We start from the raw sequence: 23160 nt of genomic DNA, 5'->3' as shown, positions 1-23160 counted from the left end.
ACTCCAGGTTTCTACATTAATAGGTGGTTACGTAGCCACTACACTCGCAGGTCCCTTAACCATCAGTTGCCATTAGTGGATCTAGTTCTCAGTTCAGCACAACACTTTTAATATCGATAGCCCAGTGGCTCTCAGACTCATGATACTCTTCAAACATAACTTTGCTTTAAAATTCTTTCCCGGGCTTTTGATTGTTGGTAAGGCCGGCCATTCCTAAATGCGCTTGAAATGAGTGGCCACTTCAGAGAGTAATTAAAACTCTATCCCATTACTGTGGATCTGGAGTCAGATCCAAAGCACACTGTTGTTATGGTTACCATCACTAATGACTAGCTTTATATTTCAGATTTATGAATTGAATTTAAATTCTACCCGTTGCCATGGTGAATCCATGTCCCCAGAATATTAAACAAAATGCTGGTGATCACAGCAGGTAAGGCAGCATCCATGGAGAGAGAGCAAGCTAATGTTTCAGGTCTAGATGACTCTTCCACAGAGCTCTGACGAAGAGTCATCTAGACCCGAAACATTAGCTGGCTCTCTCTCCATAGATGCTGCCTGACCCGCTGTGATCACCAGCATTTGTTGTTTTCAGTTCAAATTCCAGTATCTGCAGTAATTTGCTCCCCAGAATATTAGCCTGTGGCTCTAGAATACTAGCCCGGTGGCATCGCCACTTCAACAGGAGTCATGTGTTACTCTTGAAGATGGCAAATACTAGGATTTCATTTGAGGCACAAAAACTACTGGTTCCTGGCTGAGCCACCCTCTTGTTCTGGTAAATCCAGCTACCATTCCAACCCATGAACACTACCACGTCTGTTGAAATAACAAATACATTCTAGGTGAAACAGCAAGCGATCTCTTGGCTGTGCTTGCATACTAACATACCAGGACTGACAGTGTCCAAGATAGCACCAACCACTATGTTATTCAGCAAGGTAGCCTGTAAAATACTTCCCTGGAAGACAAAAAAAAAATCAGGAATCAAACTAACAGGCTTTGCCGTGTGTATATTTTCCAAAATAACCTTTGAAAACATGAAAAAATGACAATTGCAAAGAGATAATTAATGTTTATTTAATCACAAATTTCAGATAATAGCCCAAAGGAAACCAACAATTTTGTTACGGGGGCTATTTTTACCCGCAAAGGAAATAGTTAGATGTGGTTAAACAGTGAACAAAACTCAAATCAGGTCAGGTCCATTTATATATTTACGCAGTTTCGTTTTGAATTTACTCTAGATTTGTTTCTAGGATTAGTTGAGCTCTGGTTGCTAGGATCGATTTCCAGATTATCCCAAGGGTTGTTTGTAGATATCACTGTTGAGAATTGCTTCTCCTCAGGTTTGACTTCCATTTCAAGATGCCCCCATTTTGTCTCCAGAACTGGCTGAGAATTTAGGCCCTCCATTCTCCTGCAATTTGTTGAAATGAAGAGCCCTAAATCCCAAGCTAGAAACATTGCTGTTGTCAGACAAAATGAACCACAGAATCTCAGAGTCACGGATAAACTTACGAAGAAAACACCCAAGTTAACACAAAGCTTCTGTAAATACGAGCAGCTGTCCTGTAAACAGGATTAAAGAAACATTTCTCTTACACATCTACGTACAACATGTTTATTTAAATATTAAAATTGAAAGGACAAGACTCTTTGTAAACAGAATTGATAATAATCATTCAGATGTACCATTCTTTAAAATCTGAGGGCATGATTAGTATCCAAAGGGGAAGAGTCAAATATATTAACCATAAACATATAATTTACCATAAACATAACCAAGGCAAGTGATTTGTTGTGGCCAGAAAACAGGGCTGACACTGGCCAGTTGTGGCAGATGGCAGATATTGACTGGTAGCAGTTGATTGCTATGCTAGTCTATGCCATCATTGCTGTTTGCTTAATCCAAACTGGCATCTTTATTTGCACCGTTTTAAGTAGGGTGCCACTATGGGTTGCAAGTTGCCAGGGTGTTGTTTCCTGACAGATCACCAGCCTTGCAGTTAAATGGATCCTCATGAAAGGAGGATTACAATGATCGCAGTACACTGACATTTCTCACAACTCTGTGGGTTCTGCAGTATGTTCGCCCCACTCCAAGAGAGTATGGGGGCGCTGGTGGCAGGGGACACACACAGGTTGTGACACACATCTACATCTCAGTAAGTGAATGGGATAATCTTGTCAATGACGAGACAATGAATTTTGCCAATTCATTTGGAATGTTCATCAGAAAGGAAAGAACTTAAAGGAAGATACAGCGGCTCAGTGGTTAGCACTGTTGCCTCACAGCACCAGGGACATGGGTTCAATTCTCCATTCTCCCTGTGCCTGCGTGGGTTTCCTCTGGGTGCTCCAGTTTCCTCCCACAGTCCAAAGCTGTGCAGGCTAGGTGGATTTGCCATGCTAAATTGCTGATAGTGTTCAGGGATGTGTAGATTAGGTGGGTTAAAGGGGGACGGGTCTGGGTGGGATGCTCTGAGGGTTGGTGTGGACTTGTTGGGCCAATGGGCCTGTTTCCACACTGTAGGGATTCTATGAAAATAAGCATCCGTGTCTGCTTTTATCCATCTGTTGTTTGCTGTTATCAGTGAGTGTCATGGTGAATGAACGACAAATGCAGTTGCCTCTGTCACCCACTTTACTGAAGCAATGTGCTGAAAACCCACAAAGGCTTGAGATTTCCTCACCTCCACTTACCCAACACTACAGACTATAACTAGGGTCTCGTTCCAATGGGCACCGGTCATTCACAGCCAGCCCAACTTGGTCCTTGTTCAATACTCAGGTACGCATTACTCAGTAGAAATCAGCAGTGAACTGGGAGAACCCAACCCCTCCCTCAGTTACATGAGCTGGATCCAAGGACTTCCGAGTTGGTATGGTTCAGTACCAAGGCAAGGGGTATACTTACCCATGAATGGACATACACAGAAGGTAGATTACTGTTGCAATAGTTTGAACTTGGGCAGTGCTATCCGCAGCTAGCAGTATTGAAAGCAGTATTGCATTCTGCAAATAAAAATCACTGTCTAAGTTACTCTGAACTCAGATATCAGTTTCTTGACATAGATGTTCTGTCTGGAGATTGGAAATCTGGGCATTGGCTGACCGAAATGCACCGTCTCTATGTGGTCAGGCAACACCCAAATTTTCGCTGGGCATTTCCTGTGCTCAGGAGGACACTTCACCCTGCCCAAATGAAAAGACAAAACCAAGAGTCTGATTACCAAATCAGGCCAAACTGTCAGAGAATCATCTCACTTGAGGTAAACAAAAAGATGAGCATTCCCCTTGCTGATCTCCTTGACATCACCCCACACAGCTTTATAAAACCGTCGCCCAGCAGATTTCAAACGTGTCGTTTTTGACACAGTGCTATGGTGTGGGGCGTCTGTCCTCGGAACAAAGATTCCTGCAGAACTGGTGCCATTTGAAGAAGAAACAACTCGGGATGACCTCCCAGTGGTTGGGAAACCGGTTCGAAATTCCCATTTGCAAACTTGAGCTGAGGGGTTTTGCTGATCAAACTCTTCAAGCACAAAGAGGGGCAGGGCAAGATAGTGGTGGATCCAAGTGGTCCAAAGGAGTGACATCCAGGGAGGGGAATCATTGTCCAATTGTATTTTATCTGTAGGTGCTGACAGCTGTGGGCACATATACAGCTGGGCTGGGATACCATTGCTTAGATAGAAGAGGTTGTGGGAGCTGATGAGAGATATCTCAGAGGCCCAGCTCAGCCACAAGAAATGCTCTGACAACATACTGCAGACAGCCTTTTATTTCTTTACCCGTACATTGTAATAAACAGCATCCAGTCAAACCCAGCAATCACCCTCCAACTCCCTCAACTCCGAGCAGAACTGACACAGCCGCATGGCCGAGTCACTGATCAGGACTGGATTCCGGAAAATCAGAATAAGATAACACAAGTTAGTCAGAGAAGGTCAAAGTCGAAGAGAACACACTGCTTCGCACAATGTACTTGGGAAACTCAGCATCATTATACAGAACAAGATACTCATTTTTGAATGATGAAAGCTAATTCTAGCACAGGTTATCAATCATTCTGTGCACATATAATGTGTTAATGGCCTTAATCATCCAAATGCCTCAGAAAAGGGTCCAATAAAATTGGAAGCTAAGTTTAATAAATGCACATGAAACATGTTGCAAATTATGAGAAGTAACGTGTTTAAGGGAATTTGTACAATATCACACTCAAGGTGTGAAAAGCACCTAGTTGTACTGTCGCATTTCTCTTCCAAATCTGAATGTGTTGGTCATTGCATCACAGTGGGATCAGCAGTGACCTGCCACTGTATAACTGGGGCCTACAGATCTGGAAGCACGGAGCTCTGCAGGTGAAGTAATGATAGTTACAGGTCTGTCCATGGATTTGTAATAAAGGAGTATCATACTCAACATTAAAATTTTCAGAGTACAACTTTTCAGTTAATATATTGAATTAAACCACTGATGTGTTTCCTCTAATAATTCTGATGTCCTTGTGCTGGACAAATAGAGCAACCATAAACAATCCATTATATGTAAGCAGCATACTCATTTAAAATCAAATTCAAATACATTATCATAGATATAAAAGTTAATCCTAATTTGTTTCCCTTCCCTTCTGAGAAAGGGTCACTGAAGGAAGAGGAGGCGTAAGGTTGCAACTAAATGTAGTGAGTTCTATTTATCTTTTAAAAAGTGAATGGTGTCATTATTCAGCATTTAAACACATATTTAGAAAACTGAGAGGGGGTTGTGGGAGACTTTAAGGGCTGGAGATTTCAGGATCTGAGGTGAGGTGAGGTGGGGTGGGGTGGGGTGGGGTGGGGTGGGGTGGAGGAGGGGGGGGTGGGGGCACGGGGGGGCACTGGCTGCTTTGACCAATAGGCCATTAATCCATGTTACAGCCAAACAGGAGCCAGATGGGGAAAGGGATCGAATCTTGTTGCATTTATACACATTGTACAAGACGGTGGTGGTCAATTTTATTTATTTCATTGGAGGATGTTAAATAGGTTTAAATATTTTTCCGTCTTGGGAATGATCAACTGTTAAGTGGATCTGAAAACTGGAGAGGGCTGACCTCAAAGAATGACAGCAACAATTGGTCTATAAAAGTACAAAGAATCAACCTTATTTTCTGAATCTTTCTGATCAAACAGCAAATGTTGATCATGCTTGAAGGAGCTGTTGATGCTGTGGCTCCTTTCACAGGTCATGCTAGGGAGAAAGCGTTTCCCTACTTCCCAGTGTAAAGAGATCATGCCATTTTAAAATTGAACAAGGATGAATATAGTGAAACCACTATTTGCAATCAGAATAGAGCTGTTTGGGCAATTCCTTTGGCAATCAAACATCCCTGAAGTTCCTATTACACGCATAAACAATCTGTGTTGTACAACTCTCCTCCACACTGCATTCTGTCGGAGAAACAATCTTCCTATATTCAAGAGAGTCTGTTTGCTGTCGCTCATTGGTATACAGACTCTGCTCCAGTTCTGTTCACAAGTTCAGACTGTTTGCTGTAGTTCGAGTAAATTAGAACAAGTCTGGCTCTATTCTCAGGAACAAAAACAAAGTTGCTGGAAAAGCTCAGCAGGTCTGGTAGCATCTGTGAAGGGAAAAAACAAGAGTTAATGTTTCAGGTCCAGTGACCCTTCGTCAGAACAACCCTTCCGAGGAAGGGTCACCGGACCCGAAATGTTCGCTCTGTTTTTTCCATCAGAGATGCTGCCAGACCTGCTGAGCTTTTCCAGCAATTTTGTTTTTATTCCTGATTTACAGCATGCACAGTTCTTTCGGTTTTTATTTGCTCTATTCTCAAGCTTACTGGCTGACAAAATATCAATATTTGCTCCTTTTACAAAAGGAATTTTGAATACAGACAGAAAACAAGGTTTTCAGAGTTGTGCCTTTCTATTCCACTAACTCTGACCTTCTGAGGATTCCATTGATATAAACAGGCAGTAGCGACAGGTCAAAGGAGGGACAGTGAAAAATGAGAGGCCAGTGAAACCTAGAGTAAAATCACAAAGCCCAGAGATCAGCCACAGGGCTGTCATGGTTTATCGCAGTGCAAAATTTTCAATCCACAACATCTCCCCTATCCCTCACCTGATAGTTTAAAACAAGCGTGACATCTAAATTGCTTTCAGAAATCTTATGAACAAACAGAATGTAACGAACAGAATGTGACAACCATCAAGTGTGACAAACAGGTCAGCAATGTTCAGTTGGGAGCTTTAATAGTGAGGCAGATGGATAGCTCAGCACTCAGGAAAGTTACTCTGTCTTTACTTCACTGCTTTCTCAAGTGAACTGAGCTGACTTTCAGGATTAACCGATACAGTCATTCAAATTATGGTACAACTGTGCCTCACAAGTCACATTGAAATGTTCCAAAGTAACAATTAGTGCACCTGATTTTATAGCCATTTTTACCTTCATCAATTATAAATGTTATGGTTTATTGCAATTCAATGACCAACCTTCAATCAAGATCAGCCATGACCAGAGAATTCCTTCTACTTCTGTTTAATAAGATGCGTCTCATTTAAATTCTATTGACTAATGTTTGCCTTGCCACTTCCTCTGTAAATGCACCAGTGCTCACCAGGGTTTGGGATGTTCAGTGTTGCTCATTACCAGCATCACCACCAGTGACAAACAAAACCAGGTCAGGCATCTCACTGTTAGATGCAGATAAAGCTCACTATACTCATCATGACAAAGTGCGGCAGCTTCAATTTGAGTCGTCCTTACTGAAGCAGTGAGATATCTTCCCAGTGTCCACACCAGTCACTGCAACTTTGTGTCCATAAGAACACCAGTCGACAAGAGATCAGTATAAATCTGTTCCTGTTGACAATGCTACAGACTGTGCATATTAAGTGCCGGATGGTAGTGCAATTAAAAGGAGGAACAAACAGCCTACTCACACTGACCAAGTTCACCTAACAATATTGCAAATTCTGGCTGCTGGAGAAATTTCCAAATCTGTGCTGACAGAGATATTTTCTGCTCCTGTGAAAGGAAGATGGATTTAAGCAGAGATCAGAATTTGATCACCACTGCAGGGGAGCAGAGGATCTAGCTGTGAAATGTCATGCATGGGGTGGGTACACAAGCAAAAATTAAAATACTCTCTGGACTGGAGAACTATCATATGTGGTTTGCCAACTGGGTATCAGCAGTGATAGTGCAAAGACTTTACCACTTTGGGTCATTGAAGGGGAACAGCAGAGAACAGCGAACAGTGCAAAGATTTTACCATGTTGGAGCATTACAAAACAGTGGTCAGTGCAAAGAGGGAGGGGCATTGGGGAACAGTGATCACTACTCCACTTTGAGGTTCTCACAGACCTATAAATTCTACACAATTAACACAGGAATATTGGCCAGCTCACGTACTGTGAGCACTAGTAGTGGCAAAGAACTTTGCATTACAAAGGCAGTAGGGCAGCCCAACAAAAAGGGCTTCACGGTTCAGTCAGTCTTACAGCTGGTAGTCCGACAGTCGAGCATTGTCCTTTGACTAGATGCCCATCATACACAATAAGTGGTCTCTGTGTCACGGGGGGGTTTCCTGTCCAGTTGATCATTGCGGCCTGCTCGCTGGTGTCGGATTTCCAGGTGCTTGTTCTGTACCTTCTCAAAGTGCTGCAGCAGTTCGCTATAGTTGATTTCCAAAGGGACTTGCCTGTTGGGGGCTGTGGGCTTCTCACTGGGCCTGGAAATCAAAATAATTTCAGTCAAATAGGAGAAGATCAAATGGACGTTACTGCTAATTCCGGAACACACGACCCAATCAGAGCATCTCCATCATATGGACTGCAGGATATATCAGCACCTTATGGCTAGCAAGGGTTGAACAATAACTGCTGATCTTGTCAGTGACACTCATGTCCTCAGTGAATTAAAAGTAAACAATTTTCTGGCAAAAGTGGGGGTTACAGGGAAAGGCTTGGACACAGCGAGATGTAGATAGCTTAAAGTTTAGTCCAGTTCAGGCAACTGCAACAAGCAACTCCGATGGTGCGAAGAACCTAGGTATCTTAACTCAAAAGGAATTAGAGAACGTAATTCAGACAGGATTAACTGGGAGCTACAGTAAACTAAAAGGGGGATGCAGGGATATGACTTGTAGCTAACTTCTGCTGCACCAACTCTTGAGATACTAGTACAGAGTCAAAGAGGACATGGACATGAAACGTACCTCTTGGCGAAATGTGTCTGTGCTAGCTTTTCAAGTTGGAACTACAAATATTATTTCCCTATGTTGTATTTTTGTGAACTTCTTTTCACCTAACCAATTCCTTTTCTAATATGATCTGTGACACACTACCTATGTGTGGAAAAACTTTTCATTACTAATACACCTCTGTCTGAAAGAAAATTGTGTTTGATTTCCTCTTTTGTTCTTCCAGTGATTAACATCAGTCTTTGCCCTCTTGACACACATTGTGATCCCAGCTGATGGTAAGGCAGGGCAAGTCAGATTGGTGCCTTGCAGGATCATAAGTTTTATTTTATCTTTTATTACACAAAAGAGAAATAGATAATATTACACAATACAGTAGTGACTGGACAAAACTCATTCCAAATATCAAAAAGAAAGATTCCTTTTGCTCTAGCAATACACTTAAAGACACTCAAACTTCAGTGATGGGTCACTCTTATCTCCATGCATTGCTAGCTTTGGACAAATTTCTTTGCATTCACTCAATGTTATTTTCTTCAATTAATGACCCTACCTGAGACCTTTAAACGTGTTGTTAACTCAACTCACTATTACTCCTGAACATGGCGTCTTTAAATCACAACTTCAACAGCCTTAGAGAGGATGTCTTTCTCTCTGCTTCTAGAGTTTTATTTTAAGCAACTCAGGAATTCACCCCACCCCTACATTGACAGTTTTCAAACCTGCTATTAACAGCATCTTTGTGCTATGGAACTCTTCTCTCAATGAACAGGTTTCTCTCTATCTCCAGGTTTCAATGCTCAAGTTAAACAACACCTCAGCAATTATTTCTCGGAGGACTTGTTAAAAAGGCCACATATTTTTATTTTTCTGTATTTTTGAATGTGGACTGAAATGGGAAGTGGACTGTTTTAAAAACTAAGGATTGTGGAAGGGATAACTTCTTAGAAGTTACCAAAACTCATCGTAAGCAGGGTTTACACCACTCTTTATTCAACCAGTGGGGGGGATTGAGGGCACATGGCTGGCACTAGGGGTGTGTATAAAGTAGCTGATTGGTTTGTCGAGTTGTGACCACCTGTGGATGACAAAGGACATCTTCCTGCCAACAGCTAGGTGATTGGCTCTTGGTAGCTGAGCAGCTTGTAGTTGTGAATAATATGTCCAGAAGCCTTTGGACCTCTGGGAGGGGACATGTTGAGTTCCTCTGCAGTAGAAAATGACTGAAGAAAGCAAATTTATTTACCTTGATAGCTGTTGCTTTTCATATAAGTCAGAGGCTCTATCAATTTGTGAACTAGTCACCCTGTGTCTCATGTAAGAAGTGAAAAGTACCTAGAGGACAGAGATTGAAGAACAACAAATCCTGGCTAGTTAAAAGATCATTTCAGTTCTTGTTAAGTACAGAAATCTGATCTCTACCTTCTGTCAACCTGGGTCTAAAAGAACAGGTAAATTGGGGATCTTAGTTACTGACAAAACAACTGCAGATGCAGGAATCCAAACTAGACAAACAGGAGGCTGGAAGAACACAGCAAGCCAGGCAGCATCTGGAGGAAAGGAGAAGTCAACATTTCGGGTATTACCCTTCTTCAGGGCTGGAGAAGGGTAAAACCCAAAACATTGACTTCTCCTTTCCTCTCGCTGCTGCCTGGCTTACTGTGTCCTTCCAGCCTCCTGTTTATCTAAATTGGGGATCTTTCCTATCTTGCTAAAATCTATAACTTTTGTGATGATTCCGGAAATAGTGGCGCCTGATTTCCAGTGCACTACCCCAGCGAGACTGACTAATTTTTTTGCTCAAGTTACATAATTTGCTGGAAATGCCGTCATGCACCCACTGTTCAAACTGACTTTTTGACCTTTTAAAACTACAAAGCAGACCTTCACCCGACTGGAAACGAAAATGCACTTTGGAATCAACTTTTCCAAACAACAATAACATGTTATGATCTTCACCACAATGCCAACTCAGCAATCAGAAGCTGAAGTCTTTCATTGTTTAGTCATTTAAAACATTTTGGAGTTTTGGAAGTCTCTTGAATTCCTTCCTAATTTCCTCTGCGCTACAGGAAAAAAGAAATCACAAAGTTCTGAAGGTGCTATCTTCATAATCACCACCTTATATCAGTGGACATGTAATAGCAACCAGCAAAAGTTGTGCTCTAGGTCAGTAGGACCCAAAAAAAAAGCAAACTAAACACTAGGGTTTATTTCTAGAGAAATACAATTGAAAAGTAGGGATGTTATGTTGAATCTGTATTGAATGTTGGACAGACCACATTAGACAGCATAGTGTGGACTTCTACTGGTCATACTATACAGAGACACAGCAGAGGGTGGAGATCATTAACAAGGATGTTTCCAGAAATGCATGGGCATTGATACCAAGAAAGCATTAACACACTGGCTGTCTTTTCGTTTGAAAATATAAGCTGAGGGGATGACTTATTGGGGTGTATAAGATAATGAAAGGTCTTGATAGAATGGATACAGCAAAAATATTTCTTCTTGTGGGGAAGAGCATGATGACATGCCTAAATGTAAGATAGTCACTAAGAAATCAAATTGGGAATTCAGAAGAAGCCTCTTCACTCAAAGAGTGGTGAGAATGTGGAACTTGCTGCCGTAAGCAGTGGTTGAAGTAATAACATGTAGGTGCATTTTAGAGAAAGCAAGATGAGGGTTTGATGGAGGAGCAAAGAGAGGGTTACAATGGTAGATTTAGATTAGAAACGATGACAGGTGGTTTGAGTGGAGTCGACTGGCATGGACTGGATGGCCTGCTTTTTTGCCACACACCTTATGCAACCCTGGGATTCTTGGGGTAAACCAGTATTTACTTCTCTCCTGGCTGAGAAACAACCATCCAGCACTATGTTATACTTGGTTTCTTAGCCATTTCTTTTATCTCTGTGCTGCCACAGACCCTTCAATCCCATGGCTGTGAAACTATTCTGTTGTACAACACTTCAGCAAATGCCTTTTTAAATTCTAAATTCAAAATACCCTCATCAACACTTTGTTACTTCAACCAAGTTAGTCAAAGCCAATTTACTTTTAGCAATCCCTTGCTGACTTCCATTGTTAGCTCACACTTTTCTAAATGTTGATTAAGTTTGTCATTGTCTCTGCAGTTTCCTCGTGACCAACGTTAAATCGACAAGCCTGTGGTTGCTGGGAATATCCAACTGCCCTTTTCTGAACATGAGTGTTTCTGTAAATGAGAGTTGTTTGGATAGTTGAACAGGGCCGGCGCAGATGGGCAGGCTGTGAGGAGGGCATCTAAGACTCAGTGCAGTTAATGTCACACAGTGCAATGAAGAATGGGATCGCAGGCAGGAGCATGCGTTATACAACTGGAAGTAACTGTCACTTCCCTATGAATATAAAACGTTAAATGGTACAAGCAGAGGGACAAATCCAGAGTCACGGGTCAGGAACACCCAGTCAAATTAGTGGCAAGCAAATATAAGAGAAATTATTTCAACAAACTTCTTCTCTTTGGAATATCTGGTCATCTGGGGGTGTGGATACAGAAGTATTCAGCATCTAACAGACAGACATGGTGGGAATGTTGCAGCACATCAGTGGGCAATAGTTGCCTGACATATGTGACACATATTTACTGCAGAAAAAAAGTCTCAAAATATGTAACTACAGCGATATCAATTAAAATATTTCTGAAACTGGGGCACAGGAGATAGCAGGATAAATGCCCAGAAGCTGAGTTAGAGAGATAGGCTTCAAGAAGTTTCACAAAAAGGAGGAAAGACAGGCAGAAAGAGTTCAGGAGCGCCTTCAATGGTGAAGCGATGAAAACTGGGGCCGTGCAAGAGTCTGTATTGATATTTCCCAGGCTCAAAGAGTCAGAGGTTAGACATGGAGGGATGAGCCTACAGAGGGATCAGAAAACAAGGGAGTGTGTTCTCCCTCATTCTCAACTTGTGGTGCTGCTACAGCAATAGTGGAATTAAACGTGTAATTTCACACTGCACTTGGAAATGGGATCGGACACAGACTAAAATAATTGATTGGCTCCTGTAAATGGCAATCAAATACAGACAGGGCCAAGCCTAACGTTCTGTATGAGTAGAAGAAAATCACTTACATTTCTATCGGGCCTTTTGCAATATCAGAATTGCCCAAGGTGCTTGACAGACGATTTAGTATGTTTGAAGTGCTGTCACTGCTGACAGGGAATGTGGCAGCCATTTTGCCCAGAGGGAGTTCTCACAAATAGATATGTGATAATAATTGGCCAATCTGTTTTTTGAGATCTTTATAGCAGGATAGATATTGGTCAGGACCGTGGTATCGTTCACATCCACCCGAGAGGACAGACAGATCCTTGGTTTAGTGTCTCATCTGAACATCTGACAGTGCAGCACTCCCTCACGACTGTACTGAAGCGTCAGCCTAAATTTCATGGGCTTGCCTCAGCAATGAAAAAGACACCCGCTGAGCCACGCTGGACAGGACCACCTCACAAAAGGAGGAAGACAAGCTCAGATTCTGTTTGTTAGCAGGCCACATCCTGGGGAATGTCAAGTTCCAGACAGTCCTGTTGCTGCCATGCAAGCAGTTCCTGCTGTTCTGTCGGCTGTTAACCTGTGACCCGCTCACTGAAGTCAACAACCTCCAGTGGATCCAGAACACTAATCGATGTCAGTACTATAAGTGACCTCAGGCACGACTGCGATCAATCAGCAGCCTGATTGCTCCCCAGGGCTCACTCAGCGACTTTGCACAAATATTGCTGATGCCTTTACACTGTCTTCTCAAGCTGGAGTTGTTTAACACAATGGGAGCTATTCTGTGGCAGGCCAAAGAAACAGCCTTGGACAAAATCAAAAGAGAGAGGCTGGCGATGAGTGATTTGGGCGTAAATGATTGGAGTTTCTGTGACAGAGGGTGTAAACTCTGGCCTGTCTCTCCTCTCCACAGATGCCCACTAGCCTGCTTTTTATGTCCAATTGCCTTTTTTATGACCTGGTGCATATGTTGGCTGACAGGCAAAAGGCACAGACCAAATTTAAAACAAAAAATTAAGGGCACAGTGTGACAGATACGGTGAAGAGGAACCAGAAGGTACAGTACTTAAAATGAATGGTATAGCCAGCTGGATGCTAAACACAGCTCCAGGTTTAGTGATTTGATTAGGTGAATTCCCCACTGGATGTACAGCTTTGAATAATTTGAAAAAAGTTTTGTCACCCCTCTCCCTTTCAAATTTCCTCTTCTGGAGGTCTTAGCTGTTTAGATTTTTTATATTCACTTGTGGGCCATGGGCGTCGCTGGCTGGGCCAGTGTTTATTGTCTGTCCCTAGTTGCCCCTTGAGAAGGTGGTGGTGAACTGTCTTCTTGAACCGCTGCAGTCCATGTGCTGTAGATAGACCCATAATGCCCTTAGGGAGGGAATACCAGGATTTTGAACCAGCAACAATGCAGGAATGGTGATATTTCCAAGTCAAGATGGTGGGTGGCTTGGAGGTGGTGGTGTTCCCATATATCTGCTGTCCTTGTCCTCCTAGATGGAAGCGCTTATGGGTTTGAAAGGTGCTGTCTGAGGATCTTTGGTGAATTTCTGCAGTGCATCTAGTAGATGGTGTACACTGCTGCTCCTGCTGAGTGTCAGTGGTGGATTTTTGTAGATGTAGTGCCAATCAAGCGGGCTGCTTTGTCCTCGATGGTGTTAAGCTTCTTGAGTGTTGTTGGAGCTGCACCCATCCAGGCAAATGACAGTATTCCATCAGACTCCTGCCTTGCGTCTTGGAGATGGTGGACAGGCTTTGGGGAGTCAGGAGGTGAGTTACGGTTCCCTGGTGCTGCAATTGACACAAGCGGACAAATTTCACAAGTAACCTGTCACCTGGATGCTTGACTGTGTAGGGTATCACTGATCTTGATCTCATTCTTAGCCAGACACAGTGGCTCATTAGCATATAGTGACAGGCCGTCTCTTCCTCCCACAAGCCCAGGGATGGTGTGGTCAGTTGGAGTTCCCCGATTGCTGCACTGACTGAGAGGAGCAGCAAATTGATTTCCACAGTGTGATATTCACTCTGCACTGGGTGCCTCCCTCCAGCAGGCCATTAAGGAGGTACCAAGCTGTAGGTAGGGAAAACAAAAAATGCAAACTCTTCTGGCTGCAAGACCACCTCCGAGCCAGTATCTTATGACATGCAGTGAGGCAGCCGCATGTGTTTGGGACTCCCTGAATCTATTCTCCTTAAAAGCAAGCTCTGTAGGATGCAGATGACGCTCAGAGGATAGAATTTTGGATTTTAGGGACAGGGCTAGGCACAGGGTCATGCGAAAGTTATGGCAGGATTAGATATTACGCCACATTAAGTAACAGGTGACTTAACAAAGGAAAACACTCAGGAGAACGAAAGCTTGCTGTTGCAGAAGTGTTAGACTGGTTGGCTCTTCGGTTATTGTGGCAACCACCCAAACCTTTATTTGTGCAACTGTGCACTGCCACACCCCCGTTACACACTGAATGTGGGGCAGTGCCCTCTCTATGCTCTGGTAGTGGCTGCAAGGCGAGCAGTGGATCTACATTTTGCCAAGTGTAGAGAATCCTTTCGCTGCAATGCCGGACTTTGCTCTCAGGCAGTACCATTTACTCTCGATCGTGGTCTCTCTTTGCTGGAACCCAGGGCACGGGCTGTCTCTCCTCCAGGACTGAAAGATTAATCTTCAGGAGGCTGTGACATGGCTGGTGGTTGCTGTTCACATGCCTAGGCTTTGGGGATTACATTCAGAAAATGGAAACCACTAATTGGATGGTTGATCCTGGTTTGGGCAGTCACTGCCCTCTTTGTTGGATGTCTGTCTACAAACTAAGCCACAATCGCCTGAAATGGCAAGATACAAGTGTCTCTACATTAGAGGCCATTAGTCAAAAAGGCCCCTTTACCACCTCATTTACATTGCAATGAAAACAAAGTGCTGTAAATGATCAACAGGTCTGGCTGTATGCAAGGAAAGAGAATGAGTTAATGTGTCAAATATGAATCTTAATTAGATTACCGTTTGCTGCTGATTCCTCAACCTCCAACATGAAGTGTGCTGTTTAAAAACAAAGGCTCGTGCTGAGTTTTAGTTGCTCAGAAACATATTCAAAAGGGTATTTTAATGTTATCTTAGATAACTATTTGCAAAATGTTACAACCTCAGGTAAAAACAAAACTCAAAGGGTAATGTGACAGACCACAGCTTATAGCAAATGTGAAAAATCTTCAAAATTTATTGTTGCAATCCCTGAATATTTTTAAAGCAATTTGAACTTCCAGCCACTCACCATCCTGACTTGGAACTGTATCATTGTTCTTTCACTTGTGCTGGGTCAATTTTGGCAATATAGCATGGCCAATCCACCTAGCCTGCACATCTTTGGACCGCAGGAGGAAACCGGAGCACCCGGAGGAAACCCATGCAGACACAGGGAGAATGTGCAAACTCCACACAGACAGACGGCCAAAGGTGGAATTGAATCCAGTTCCCTGGTACTGAGAGGCAGCAGTGCTCACCGCTGAGCCAGTGTGTTAGCCCAAATGAACGTGCGGCTTTTTAAAGAGAAAAAAAAACATTGTACAAAATTCCTAGCCAAGGAAAGAAAAAGGTTGTCTGTTATTTCAGAATGTCCAAATGTGTTGGGTTGCCAATGTGGTAGTTTTTTTTTGGCGATTGTATTGTAAGAAGGTAGAGATGGTGGCACAGTGATAATATCAATAACCTGTAATGTAAAATCGAGATGTGCAGAAATACAGTGATTCTCTGCTAAAATAAACTATTTACAATAGAATAAACAATGATCCATGTAATGTTCTTACAAAGGGCTCACATAAATAAGCAGAGAGTGAACTGCTGTACAGTGCTCCCAATGTTACGCAATAAAACATTATTCACCCAGAGACTTAGCCTCCTTCACATCAGCTTCACATAACTAAGGATGCATCCTGTAGCCTAAACTGTACACTTCTTACTGCAATCGACTCGTGACAGCGCAAATCCTAACAATAACAGGTTGTTTCCTAACAATAACAGGATGTTCACTCCAATATTTGATTGTCCAGAAGAAAATCACAGATCCTCTCACCTCAGTGCCATGTTTTGGAGTAATTACTAAATTATATAGCACCTTTCCCCATACAGGACTTCTTGCAGTGCTTCCACAGAAACACAGAAAATAGGAGTAGGCCATTCAGCCCTTTCAGTCTGTACTATCGTGCAATATGATCACGGCTCATCTAAATCATTAATATCTTAGGGAAGGCGATGGTACTATTGCTGGACTGTTAATCCAGAGACCCAGATAATGTTCTGGGGACCTGGGTTTGAAGCCTGCCAAGGCAGATGATGGAGTTGGAATTCAATAAAAATATCTGGAATTATGAATCTAACGATAACTATGAATTCATTGCTGATTCTCAGAAAAGTCCACCTGGTTCACTAATGTCCTTTAGGGAAGGAAACTGCCATTCTTACCTGGTCTAGCCTACTTGTGACTCCAGACGCACAGCAATGTGGTTGACTCTGAACTGCCCTCTGGGCAATTAGAGATGAGCAATGAATGCTGCCTCGCCAGCAATGCCCTCATCCCGTGAATGAATTAAAAAAAAAATCTATTGAGAATAGCTGGGATCCAAGCAGTGATCCCTGCAGCACCCCACTTATCACTGGCTGCCACTCAGAAAAAAAGCCCATTTATGTCAATTCTTTCTTTTTCCCCATCTGCAACCAGTACTCTATATCCATGTCAGTACATTAATCCAATCCCACACACTTTAATGCTAATCTCTAATGGGACTTTACTGAAAGCCTTCTGAACATTCAAGTAAACCACGTCAACTGGTTCCCCCAATCAACTCTACTAGTTTACATCCTCAAACAGTTCCAGTAGATTCGTCAAGCAAGATTTCCCTTTTGTAAATCCATGCTGACTCTGCCCAATACTGTCATTGTTTGCCAAGTACCTAGGTATTAAATCTTTTATAATGGATTTTAGCATTTTCCCTACTACTGAATATCAAGCCAACTGGTCTATAATTTCTTGTTGTCTCTCTACCTCCCTTTATTTTAAAGAAAATAGTGAGGTTACATTAGTTAGCTTCCAAACCTTTGGAACGGTTAGACTCTATAGAATCTACATGACCTCCAATGCATTCACTATTTCTTGGACCACTTCTTTACGTACTCTGGGATATACATCTGGGCTCTAGGGATTTATCGGCCTTTAATCCCATTATTTTTCCCAACACAATTTCCTTACTAATACAGATTTCCTCCCGTTCCTCTCTCTGTGTTCCCAAACATTTTTGGGACTTTTCTTGTGTCCTCCATTGTGAAGGCAGAACTAAAAGTATGTATGCCACCTAATTGTTCTCCTTTATAAGTCAACCTGTTTCTGATTGTGAGGGACCTACACTTGTCTTCACAAATCTTTTCGTCTTCACGTACCTACAGAAGCTTCTACAAATAGTCTGTGTGCTCCCTACAAGTTAACTCTTGCACTCAAAATTATTTCTCTACTCTTAATTAATCCCTCTGTCCTCCTTTGTTGAAAGCTAAACTGCCCCCAATCCTCAGGTCAATTTTGGCCAATTTGTAGGCCCCTTCCTTGAATCTAATACTGTTCCTAATTACCCATGTTAGCCCTGGTCAGGCCACCTTTCGTATTATATTTTTGTGCCAGGCAGGAATGAACAATTGTTGCACTTAATCCTTGCGTTAGTGGTGTTCTGCTTTGTGAAGGTAGAACCAGATTATGTATTTATGTTTCCAGCCTATGAAGTCCTTTTGATCTTGAAATCACTGGGAGAACTTCCTATTCTTCTTCCATGGGTTCTTCTATGGTGTCCTGCTTTAACATCTCATCTAGAAGATAGCACTTCTGACTGTGCAGCACTCCCCAAGTGCTGCACTCAATGCCCCTTTTCTAATCTGCTAGTTACATCTTCAAAAACTGCAACAGGCTTGTTAAACAACACTTCTATTTTGTCAAATCATGTTGACTCTGGTCAATCCTAGCATTATTTTCTAAGTGTGCAGCTATCACTACAGCTTCATTACAGATTACCTGCCTGGATTTAGGAGGTTGCTCAGTCTGGAAAGGAACTGGCAGTAAGAAGGGGAAGATCCAGCTGTTGGTACCAATGACACAGGGTAAAAGAAGTAAAGAGATTCTGAATAGTGAACATGAGGAACTTCACTCTAAATTACAAAGCGGAACCTCAAAGGTGGTAATATCTCTAGGTTTTTACCTGAACCACATTATACTTCATATAGTCATCACTTGAAAACATCAAAAATGTAGGGCTTCTCATCAGGGCCACTAAGGAAAGCACTGCTGTTTGCAGGTTGTTCTCATTGCTTGCATCACTGTGGACTGCCCATTGCTTTCTGATTCAATTAGTGCAGCTGCAATGGCCTGAGCTTAGTGGGCAGCACTTTCAACTCTTGAGGAGAAGGTTGTAGGTTTCCTGCTCTGGAACCTTGAGGATTTGATCTCGATTGACATTCCAGGGGAGTTGCAAGGGAGCATTACACTGTTAAACATAATATCTTATCGGCAAAATATTAAATCTAGGCCCCATGTGCCTGCTCAAGGGCAAGGAAACTATCCCAAGCGAAGAGTGGGCAGCATCTATTCCTGAGTCATCAATACTAACAGAGATTAGCTTGTGATTATTTCAGCATGTAGTGCACAAATTACAACACTTCAGACGTATTTCAGTGTCTGTAAAGTGTCTTGGTATGTTCTGAGGTCATAAGTCCTTTATATTCCTTAAAATAGCCGAGGAACCATCAATTTCTAATCTTTTCTTTGCCATTTCCGCAAGAGATTGGAGACTTGTCAGCATCTTGGATATTGCTTGGAAAAGCAGTTAAGGAAGTCCGAAACAGTAACAGTGCTTTTTTCCCCTAGAGTTTCCACTTGGAGTCAGTTATTTACCAAACAATTAAACGGATTCCAGTACAAATATCACACATTGGTCATGACCTAACTTGCTGCAACTGGTCAAGCCATTATATTTGCTGGCAATCCAGGATTCTTGTGATGCCATAATAGTGTCCTACCTCTGAGACAAAAGACCCAGGTTCCCATGTGCTCCAGAGGTGTGCAATCATCTCTCCAGACACGGTGATGAGAAAATCTCTCCCCGCTGGAAACTTCAGTTGAATAAGATTCATCTATTGAGTACCTTTAATGGACGGAGCTGGGGTCAATTCTGTCATCCTGAGTTCCAAAACTTTTAATTATGATCATGGCCATGTTAATATTGAAGCCTCATCACTGAGCCAAAGCACTTACTGGGGAAAAATACAGAAAAACAGCAGACTATTTAATTCAAAGTCCGAACAGTTTTATTACTGTTCGGACTTTGAATTAAATAGTCTGCAGTTTTTCTGTATTTTTCCCCAGTAAGTGCTTTGTTCAGCCAATCTATTCTCCCAAGCAGATTTCTCTTTGTTTTTTTGTTAAGACCCTGCTGTAAATGGATAGAGCACAAAACTAATCCCTTGTGCCCCCACCTTGTTCTCAAACCTCTCCTCTTCTCCTTGACATGCCTGTCCCAGCTGTTCATAAAACCTGATATAAAACCTACATAATCAGACAAAAATCCCCTTTCACCTCACTGTTCCAACAAAATGAGGCCCAGTTATTCAAGTGTCTTTATAAACGAGTTTCCTCCTGCCAGCATCCATGTTGTGCCATCAAGATCCTCCTTACTGCATGGAGTCTAGGACTATAAACAATAATCCAACTTCAATCTTTGGGCTTCTTACAATTCACAATCAAGTCTTATCCCTTTTGCTGTAAGTGTCAACACTCCATTAGCTTGTTGCTTTTTCCAGCTTAACCATTCGTCTTGTGAGCACCTGCTCAAACATTTTCTCAGTCTTCCCATATTCAAATATAGGTTCCATATAATAATGCTCAGTTTATCCTGACTGGACATCTTTGATCGGTCAGTGTAAAGGATTGTACCTGTTGCTGGGTTCATTTGGTGGGCAGTGATTGGCACACATGGAAGTGCGTGATGCATGTACAGCATGCAGCATTATAACCTCTGTGGGGCTGTCAATGGTTGGTGCAGTGGGCATTCATGAAGTTGAATACATCAGATGGAAACCTGCCTTTTAACTCAGGAGAAAACAATTCCCAATTAGACTGTCATGTTCTATGATTGTAAACAAGTCACAAGGTCAACATCTAGACAGAATGTGTTTATATTTCTAGCTCTATTTTTACATATAGATAACTATATGTATCTTTCCAAACAGAGAAAAATTTTGATTCTGCTTAAGTCTTTGGTGAAAGAACAATTAGAAAACCTATACTTAAAGAAATACTGTTGCAATAAAGATACAAAATTGACCACAAATGTTATGCTGGTTTCTACTAGTATACAATTATTACATTTTTTCATTAACCAAAATCTAGCACTGCACATTTACACAGTCTGGAATTCCTCAGGATGACTTGTTGCACTGTTGGTTTATTTACTTCGATAGCTACTGCTGGCATTAGACATCACTTTCAGTTGTCAGACTTTTCACTTCCTTCACTATCCAATAAGGCACAGAATTCTACTCCATTTATTGATAACTCCATCTTTCCCTCCCACACATTTCAACTTCGGTGAGGTTCTGCACTGTAGACGTTAAGCCTTCCACATGGCACCTCAGCAATTAAAAAGATGACTGTAGTAATCAGAACCCAAATTATACTGCACTGGATAACGAGTATTTAGGGTATATGTAATTAATCTTTCACACGAGACTGCACAAAGTTCTGAGAGTCAATGGAAGTCTCTCTTTTTGTCATGAGACAGCAGCCACAGTGGTAACAAGCAAAGGAACAAAATTAAGGTGAGGTGAGGGGTAAAATATATCTGAATAAGCAAGATAAATTGTGTTGAGAAGATAATGGGAGTGTAAATATGAAGTGCTTCACAGACTCATTAGTACAATCCCAGTCATTGTTTATTCTCAATGTAAATTGTAATTATAAACTGTGGCAACATTCACAAAAAATGAAATGCCTTTGCAACGCATGCTGAATGTGGTCCAAAAGCACAGACGTGGTACATCACTACAACACTGAAAAGTGATTTAGGAATTATTTATTTAATGGTTACAAGAACAGGAGCCAGCCATTCAATGAGACTGTGCCTGCTCTGTACTAATTCCAACTATCTATCTTGGTTTCATAGACCTTCATATCCTTAACAAAAATTTATTAAATCTCAGGTTTTAAAATGTTCAATGGACTACAAGAGTCAACATTTCGGATATAGAACTCTAGCTTACCACTATATCCAAGGTTTTGGAGTAGATTTGTAGCTCGGGTTGTGGATGTTGAGGTTGGTTGGCTCGCCGAGCTGGTTTGTGGTTCCGCAGACGTTTCGTTACCGTGCTTGGTAACATCCTCAGTGCAGCCTCTGATGAAGCGTCGGTGTGTTTTCCCGCCTGGTTTTTAAACTCTGGGGTCCGTTGCGATGGATTGCCTCACTTCCGGGCTTCCTCCGTAGTGGAATGTAGGTGGGGTCGAGTTCAATGTGTTTATTTATAGCCTGCTTCGTGGAGTGCCATGCTTCCAGGAATTCTCGTGCTTGTCTCTGCCCTAGCCTGTCCCAGGATCTTGGTGTTGTCCCAGTCCCAGATGTGGATTCATCTCAATCCACATGGACAAGGAGAACCATGACTTCGACTGGGACAAAACCAAGATCCTGGGCCAGGCTAGGGCAGAGACAAGCACGAGAATTCCTGGAAGCATGGCACTCCACGAAGCAGGCTATTAATAAACACATTGAACTTGACCCCACGTACATTCCACTACGGAGGAAGCCCGGAAGTGAGGCAATCCATCGCAACGGACCCCAGAGTTTAAAAACCAGGCGGGAAAACACACCGACGCTTCATCAGAGGCTGCACTGAGGATGTTACCAAGCACGGTAACGAAACGTCTGCGGAACCACAAACCAGCTCGGCGAGCCAACCAATCTCAATTACCACTGTATATTGTGTAAAGCACTGAATAACCCAAGTTGAATTTCAGTTAGGGGCCCTTATTCTCAGACGAAACTGTCCCACTTCATCTACCTTATCAAATCCTTTAGTCATCTTCGGACACCTCGATTAGATCAAATTTAATTTTCTGCACCTGAGAGAAGACAAGCCTAAACTATCCATCCTCATAATTCCACCCTTTTCATCTTCCTATAATCCAGTTCAATCTGCACTGCGTCCCGCCAGGACCAAAGCTTTAAATAAATGATTACGCGGTAGTATAGAACTTAAATGTTGCTAAAACGAAACAGAGTTTTTAAATCTTGTGCTTATCAGGACTGGGATGCAAGAAACATGATTTGAAAAAAAAAGCACCAATTTACGCAACATGAGAAAAGGACAATGACTGGTTAGGCTATCACTGGCATGGAGCTGCAGCAGGAACAGTTAATTGTCAATCTTAGTTCTCAGACCAGGCAGGGAGATTCTGATTGATTGGTGTTGCCATAGGAATGCAGTAGAGATTGGTCGTCTCCATGATCCCTTTATTCCCCAATGGTAAAGGCAACACACAAATTCCTTTTGTTTACACACAACAGGGTCATCTTTGTTAAGGTATGCAGTTTCCAGCATGCACAAACACATGAAACCAACAGCTTGAATGATAATCTTAAATTGTTTCTGGTATCATTCTTAGCAGTCTGGTTTATTTAATAAATGCTGCCCAATAACAGAATCACGACGAACGTCAGACATGTGTTCTGAGACATTTCAGCACATTGCCTGCTGCAATGGTCAGGGGAACACGTTGATTCATATGACCTACATACCTTGCATTACAACAGTACTGAAACTCACATCACATTACTTAGCTGTGTGGTAATGTCCCTTTGGATTCAGGGCAGCATCCAGCTAGT

At 42.2% G+C, this 23160-nt stretch overlaps 2 protein-coding genes across 3 annotated transcripts in view; both read right to left on the bottom strand.

Moving 5' to 3' along the window:
• The window catches only part of LOC109911204 (protein MTSS 2-like), a 1013245-nt gene that overhangs the window by 197550 nt on the left and 792535 nt on the right, over positions 1 to 23160 (bottom strand). The window lies entirely within an intron of this gene.
• The window catches only part of vac14 (vac14 homolog (S. cerevisiae)), a 308745-nt gene continuing 286649 nt past the window's right edge, over positions 1065 to 23160 (bottom strand). For both annotated transcript variants that reach the window (XM_048605640.1, XM_048605641.1), the window contains one exon: positions 1065 to 7747. In XM_048605640.1, coding sequence (XP_048461597.1) covers positions 7564 to 7747 — 184 coding nt within the window. In that variant the 3' untranslated portion in view covers positions 1065 to 7563. The remainder of the gene's footprint in view (positions 7748 to 23160) is intronic.

This window comes from Rhincodon typus, chromosome 15 (genome assembly GCF_021869965.1).
Source record: "Rhincodon typus isolate 14 chromosome 15, sRhiTyp1.1, whole genome shotgun sequence".
NCBI classification, from domain to species: domain Eukaryota; kingdom Metazoa; phylum Chordata; class Chondrichthyes; order Orectolobiformes; family Rhincodontidae; genus Rhincodon; species Rhincodon typus.
This window is presented reverse-complemented; position numbering and strand designations above follow the sequence as displayed.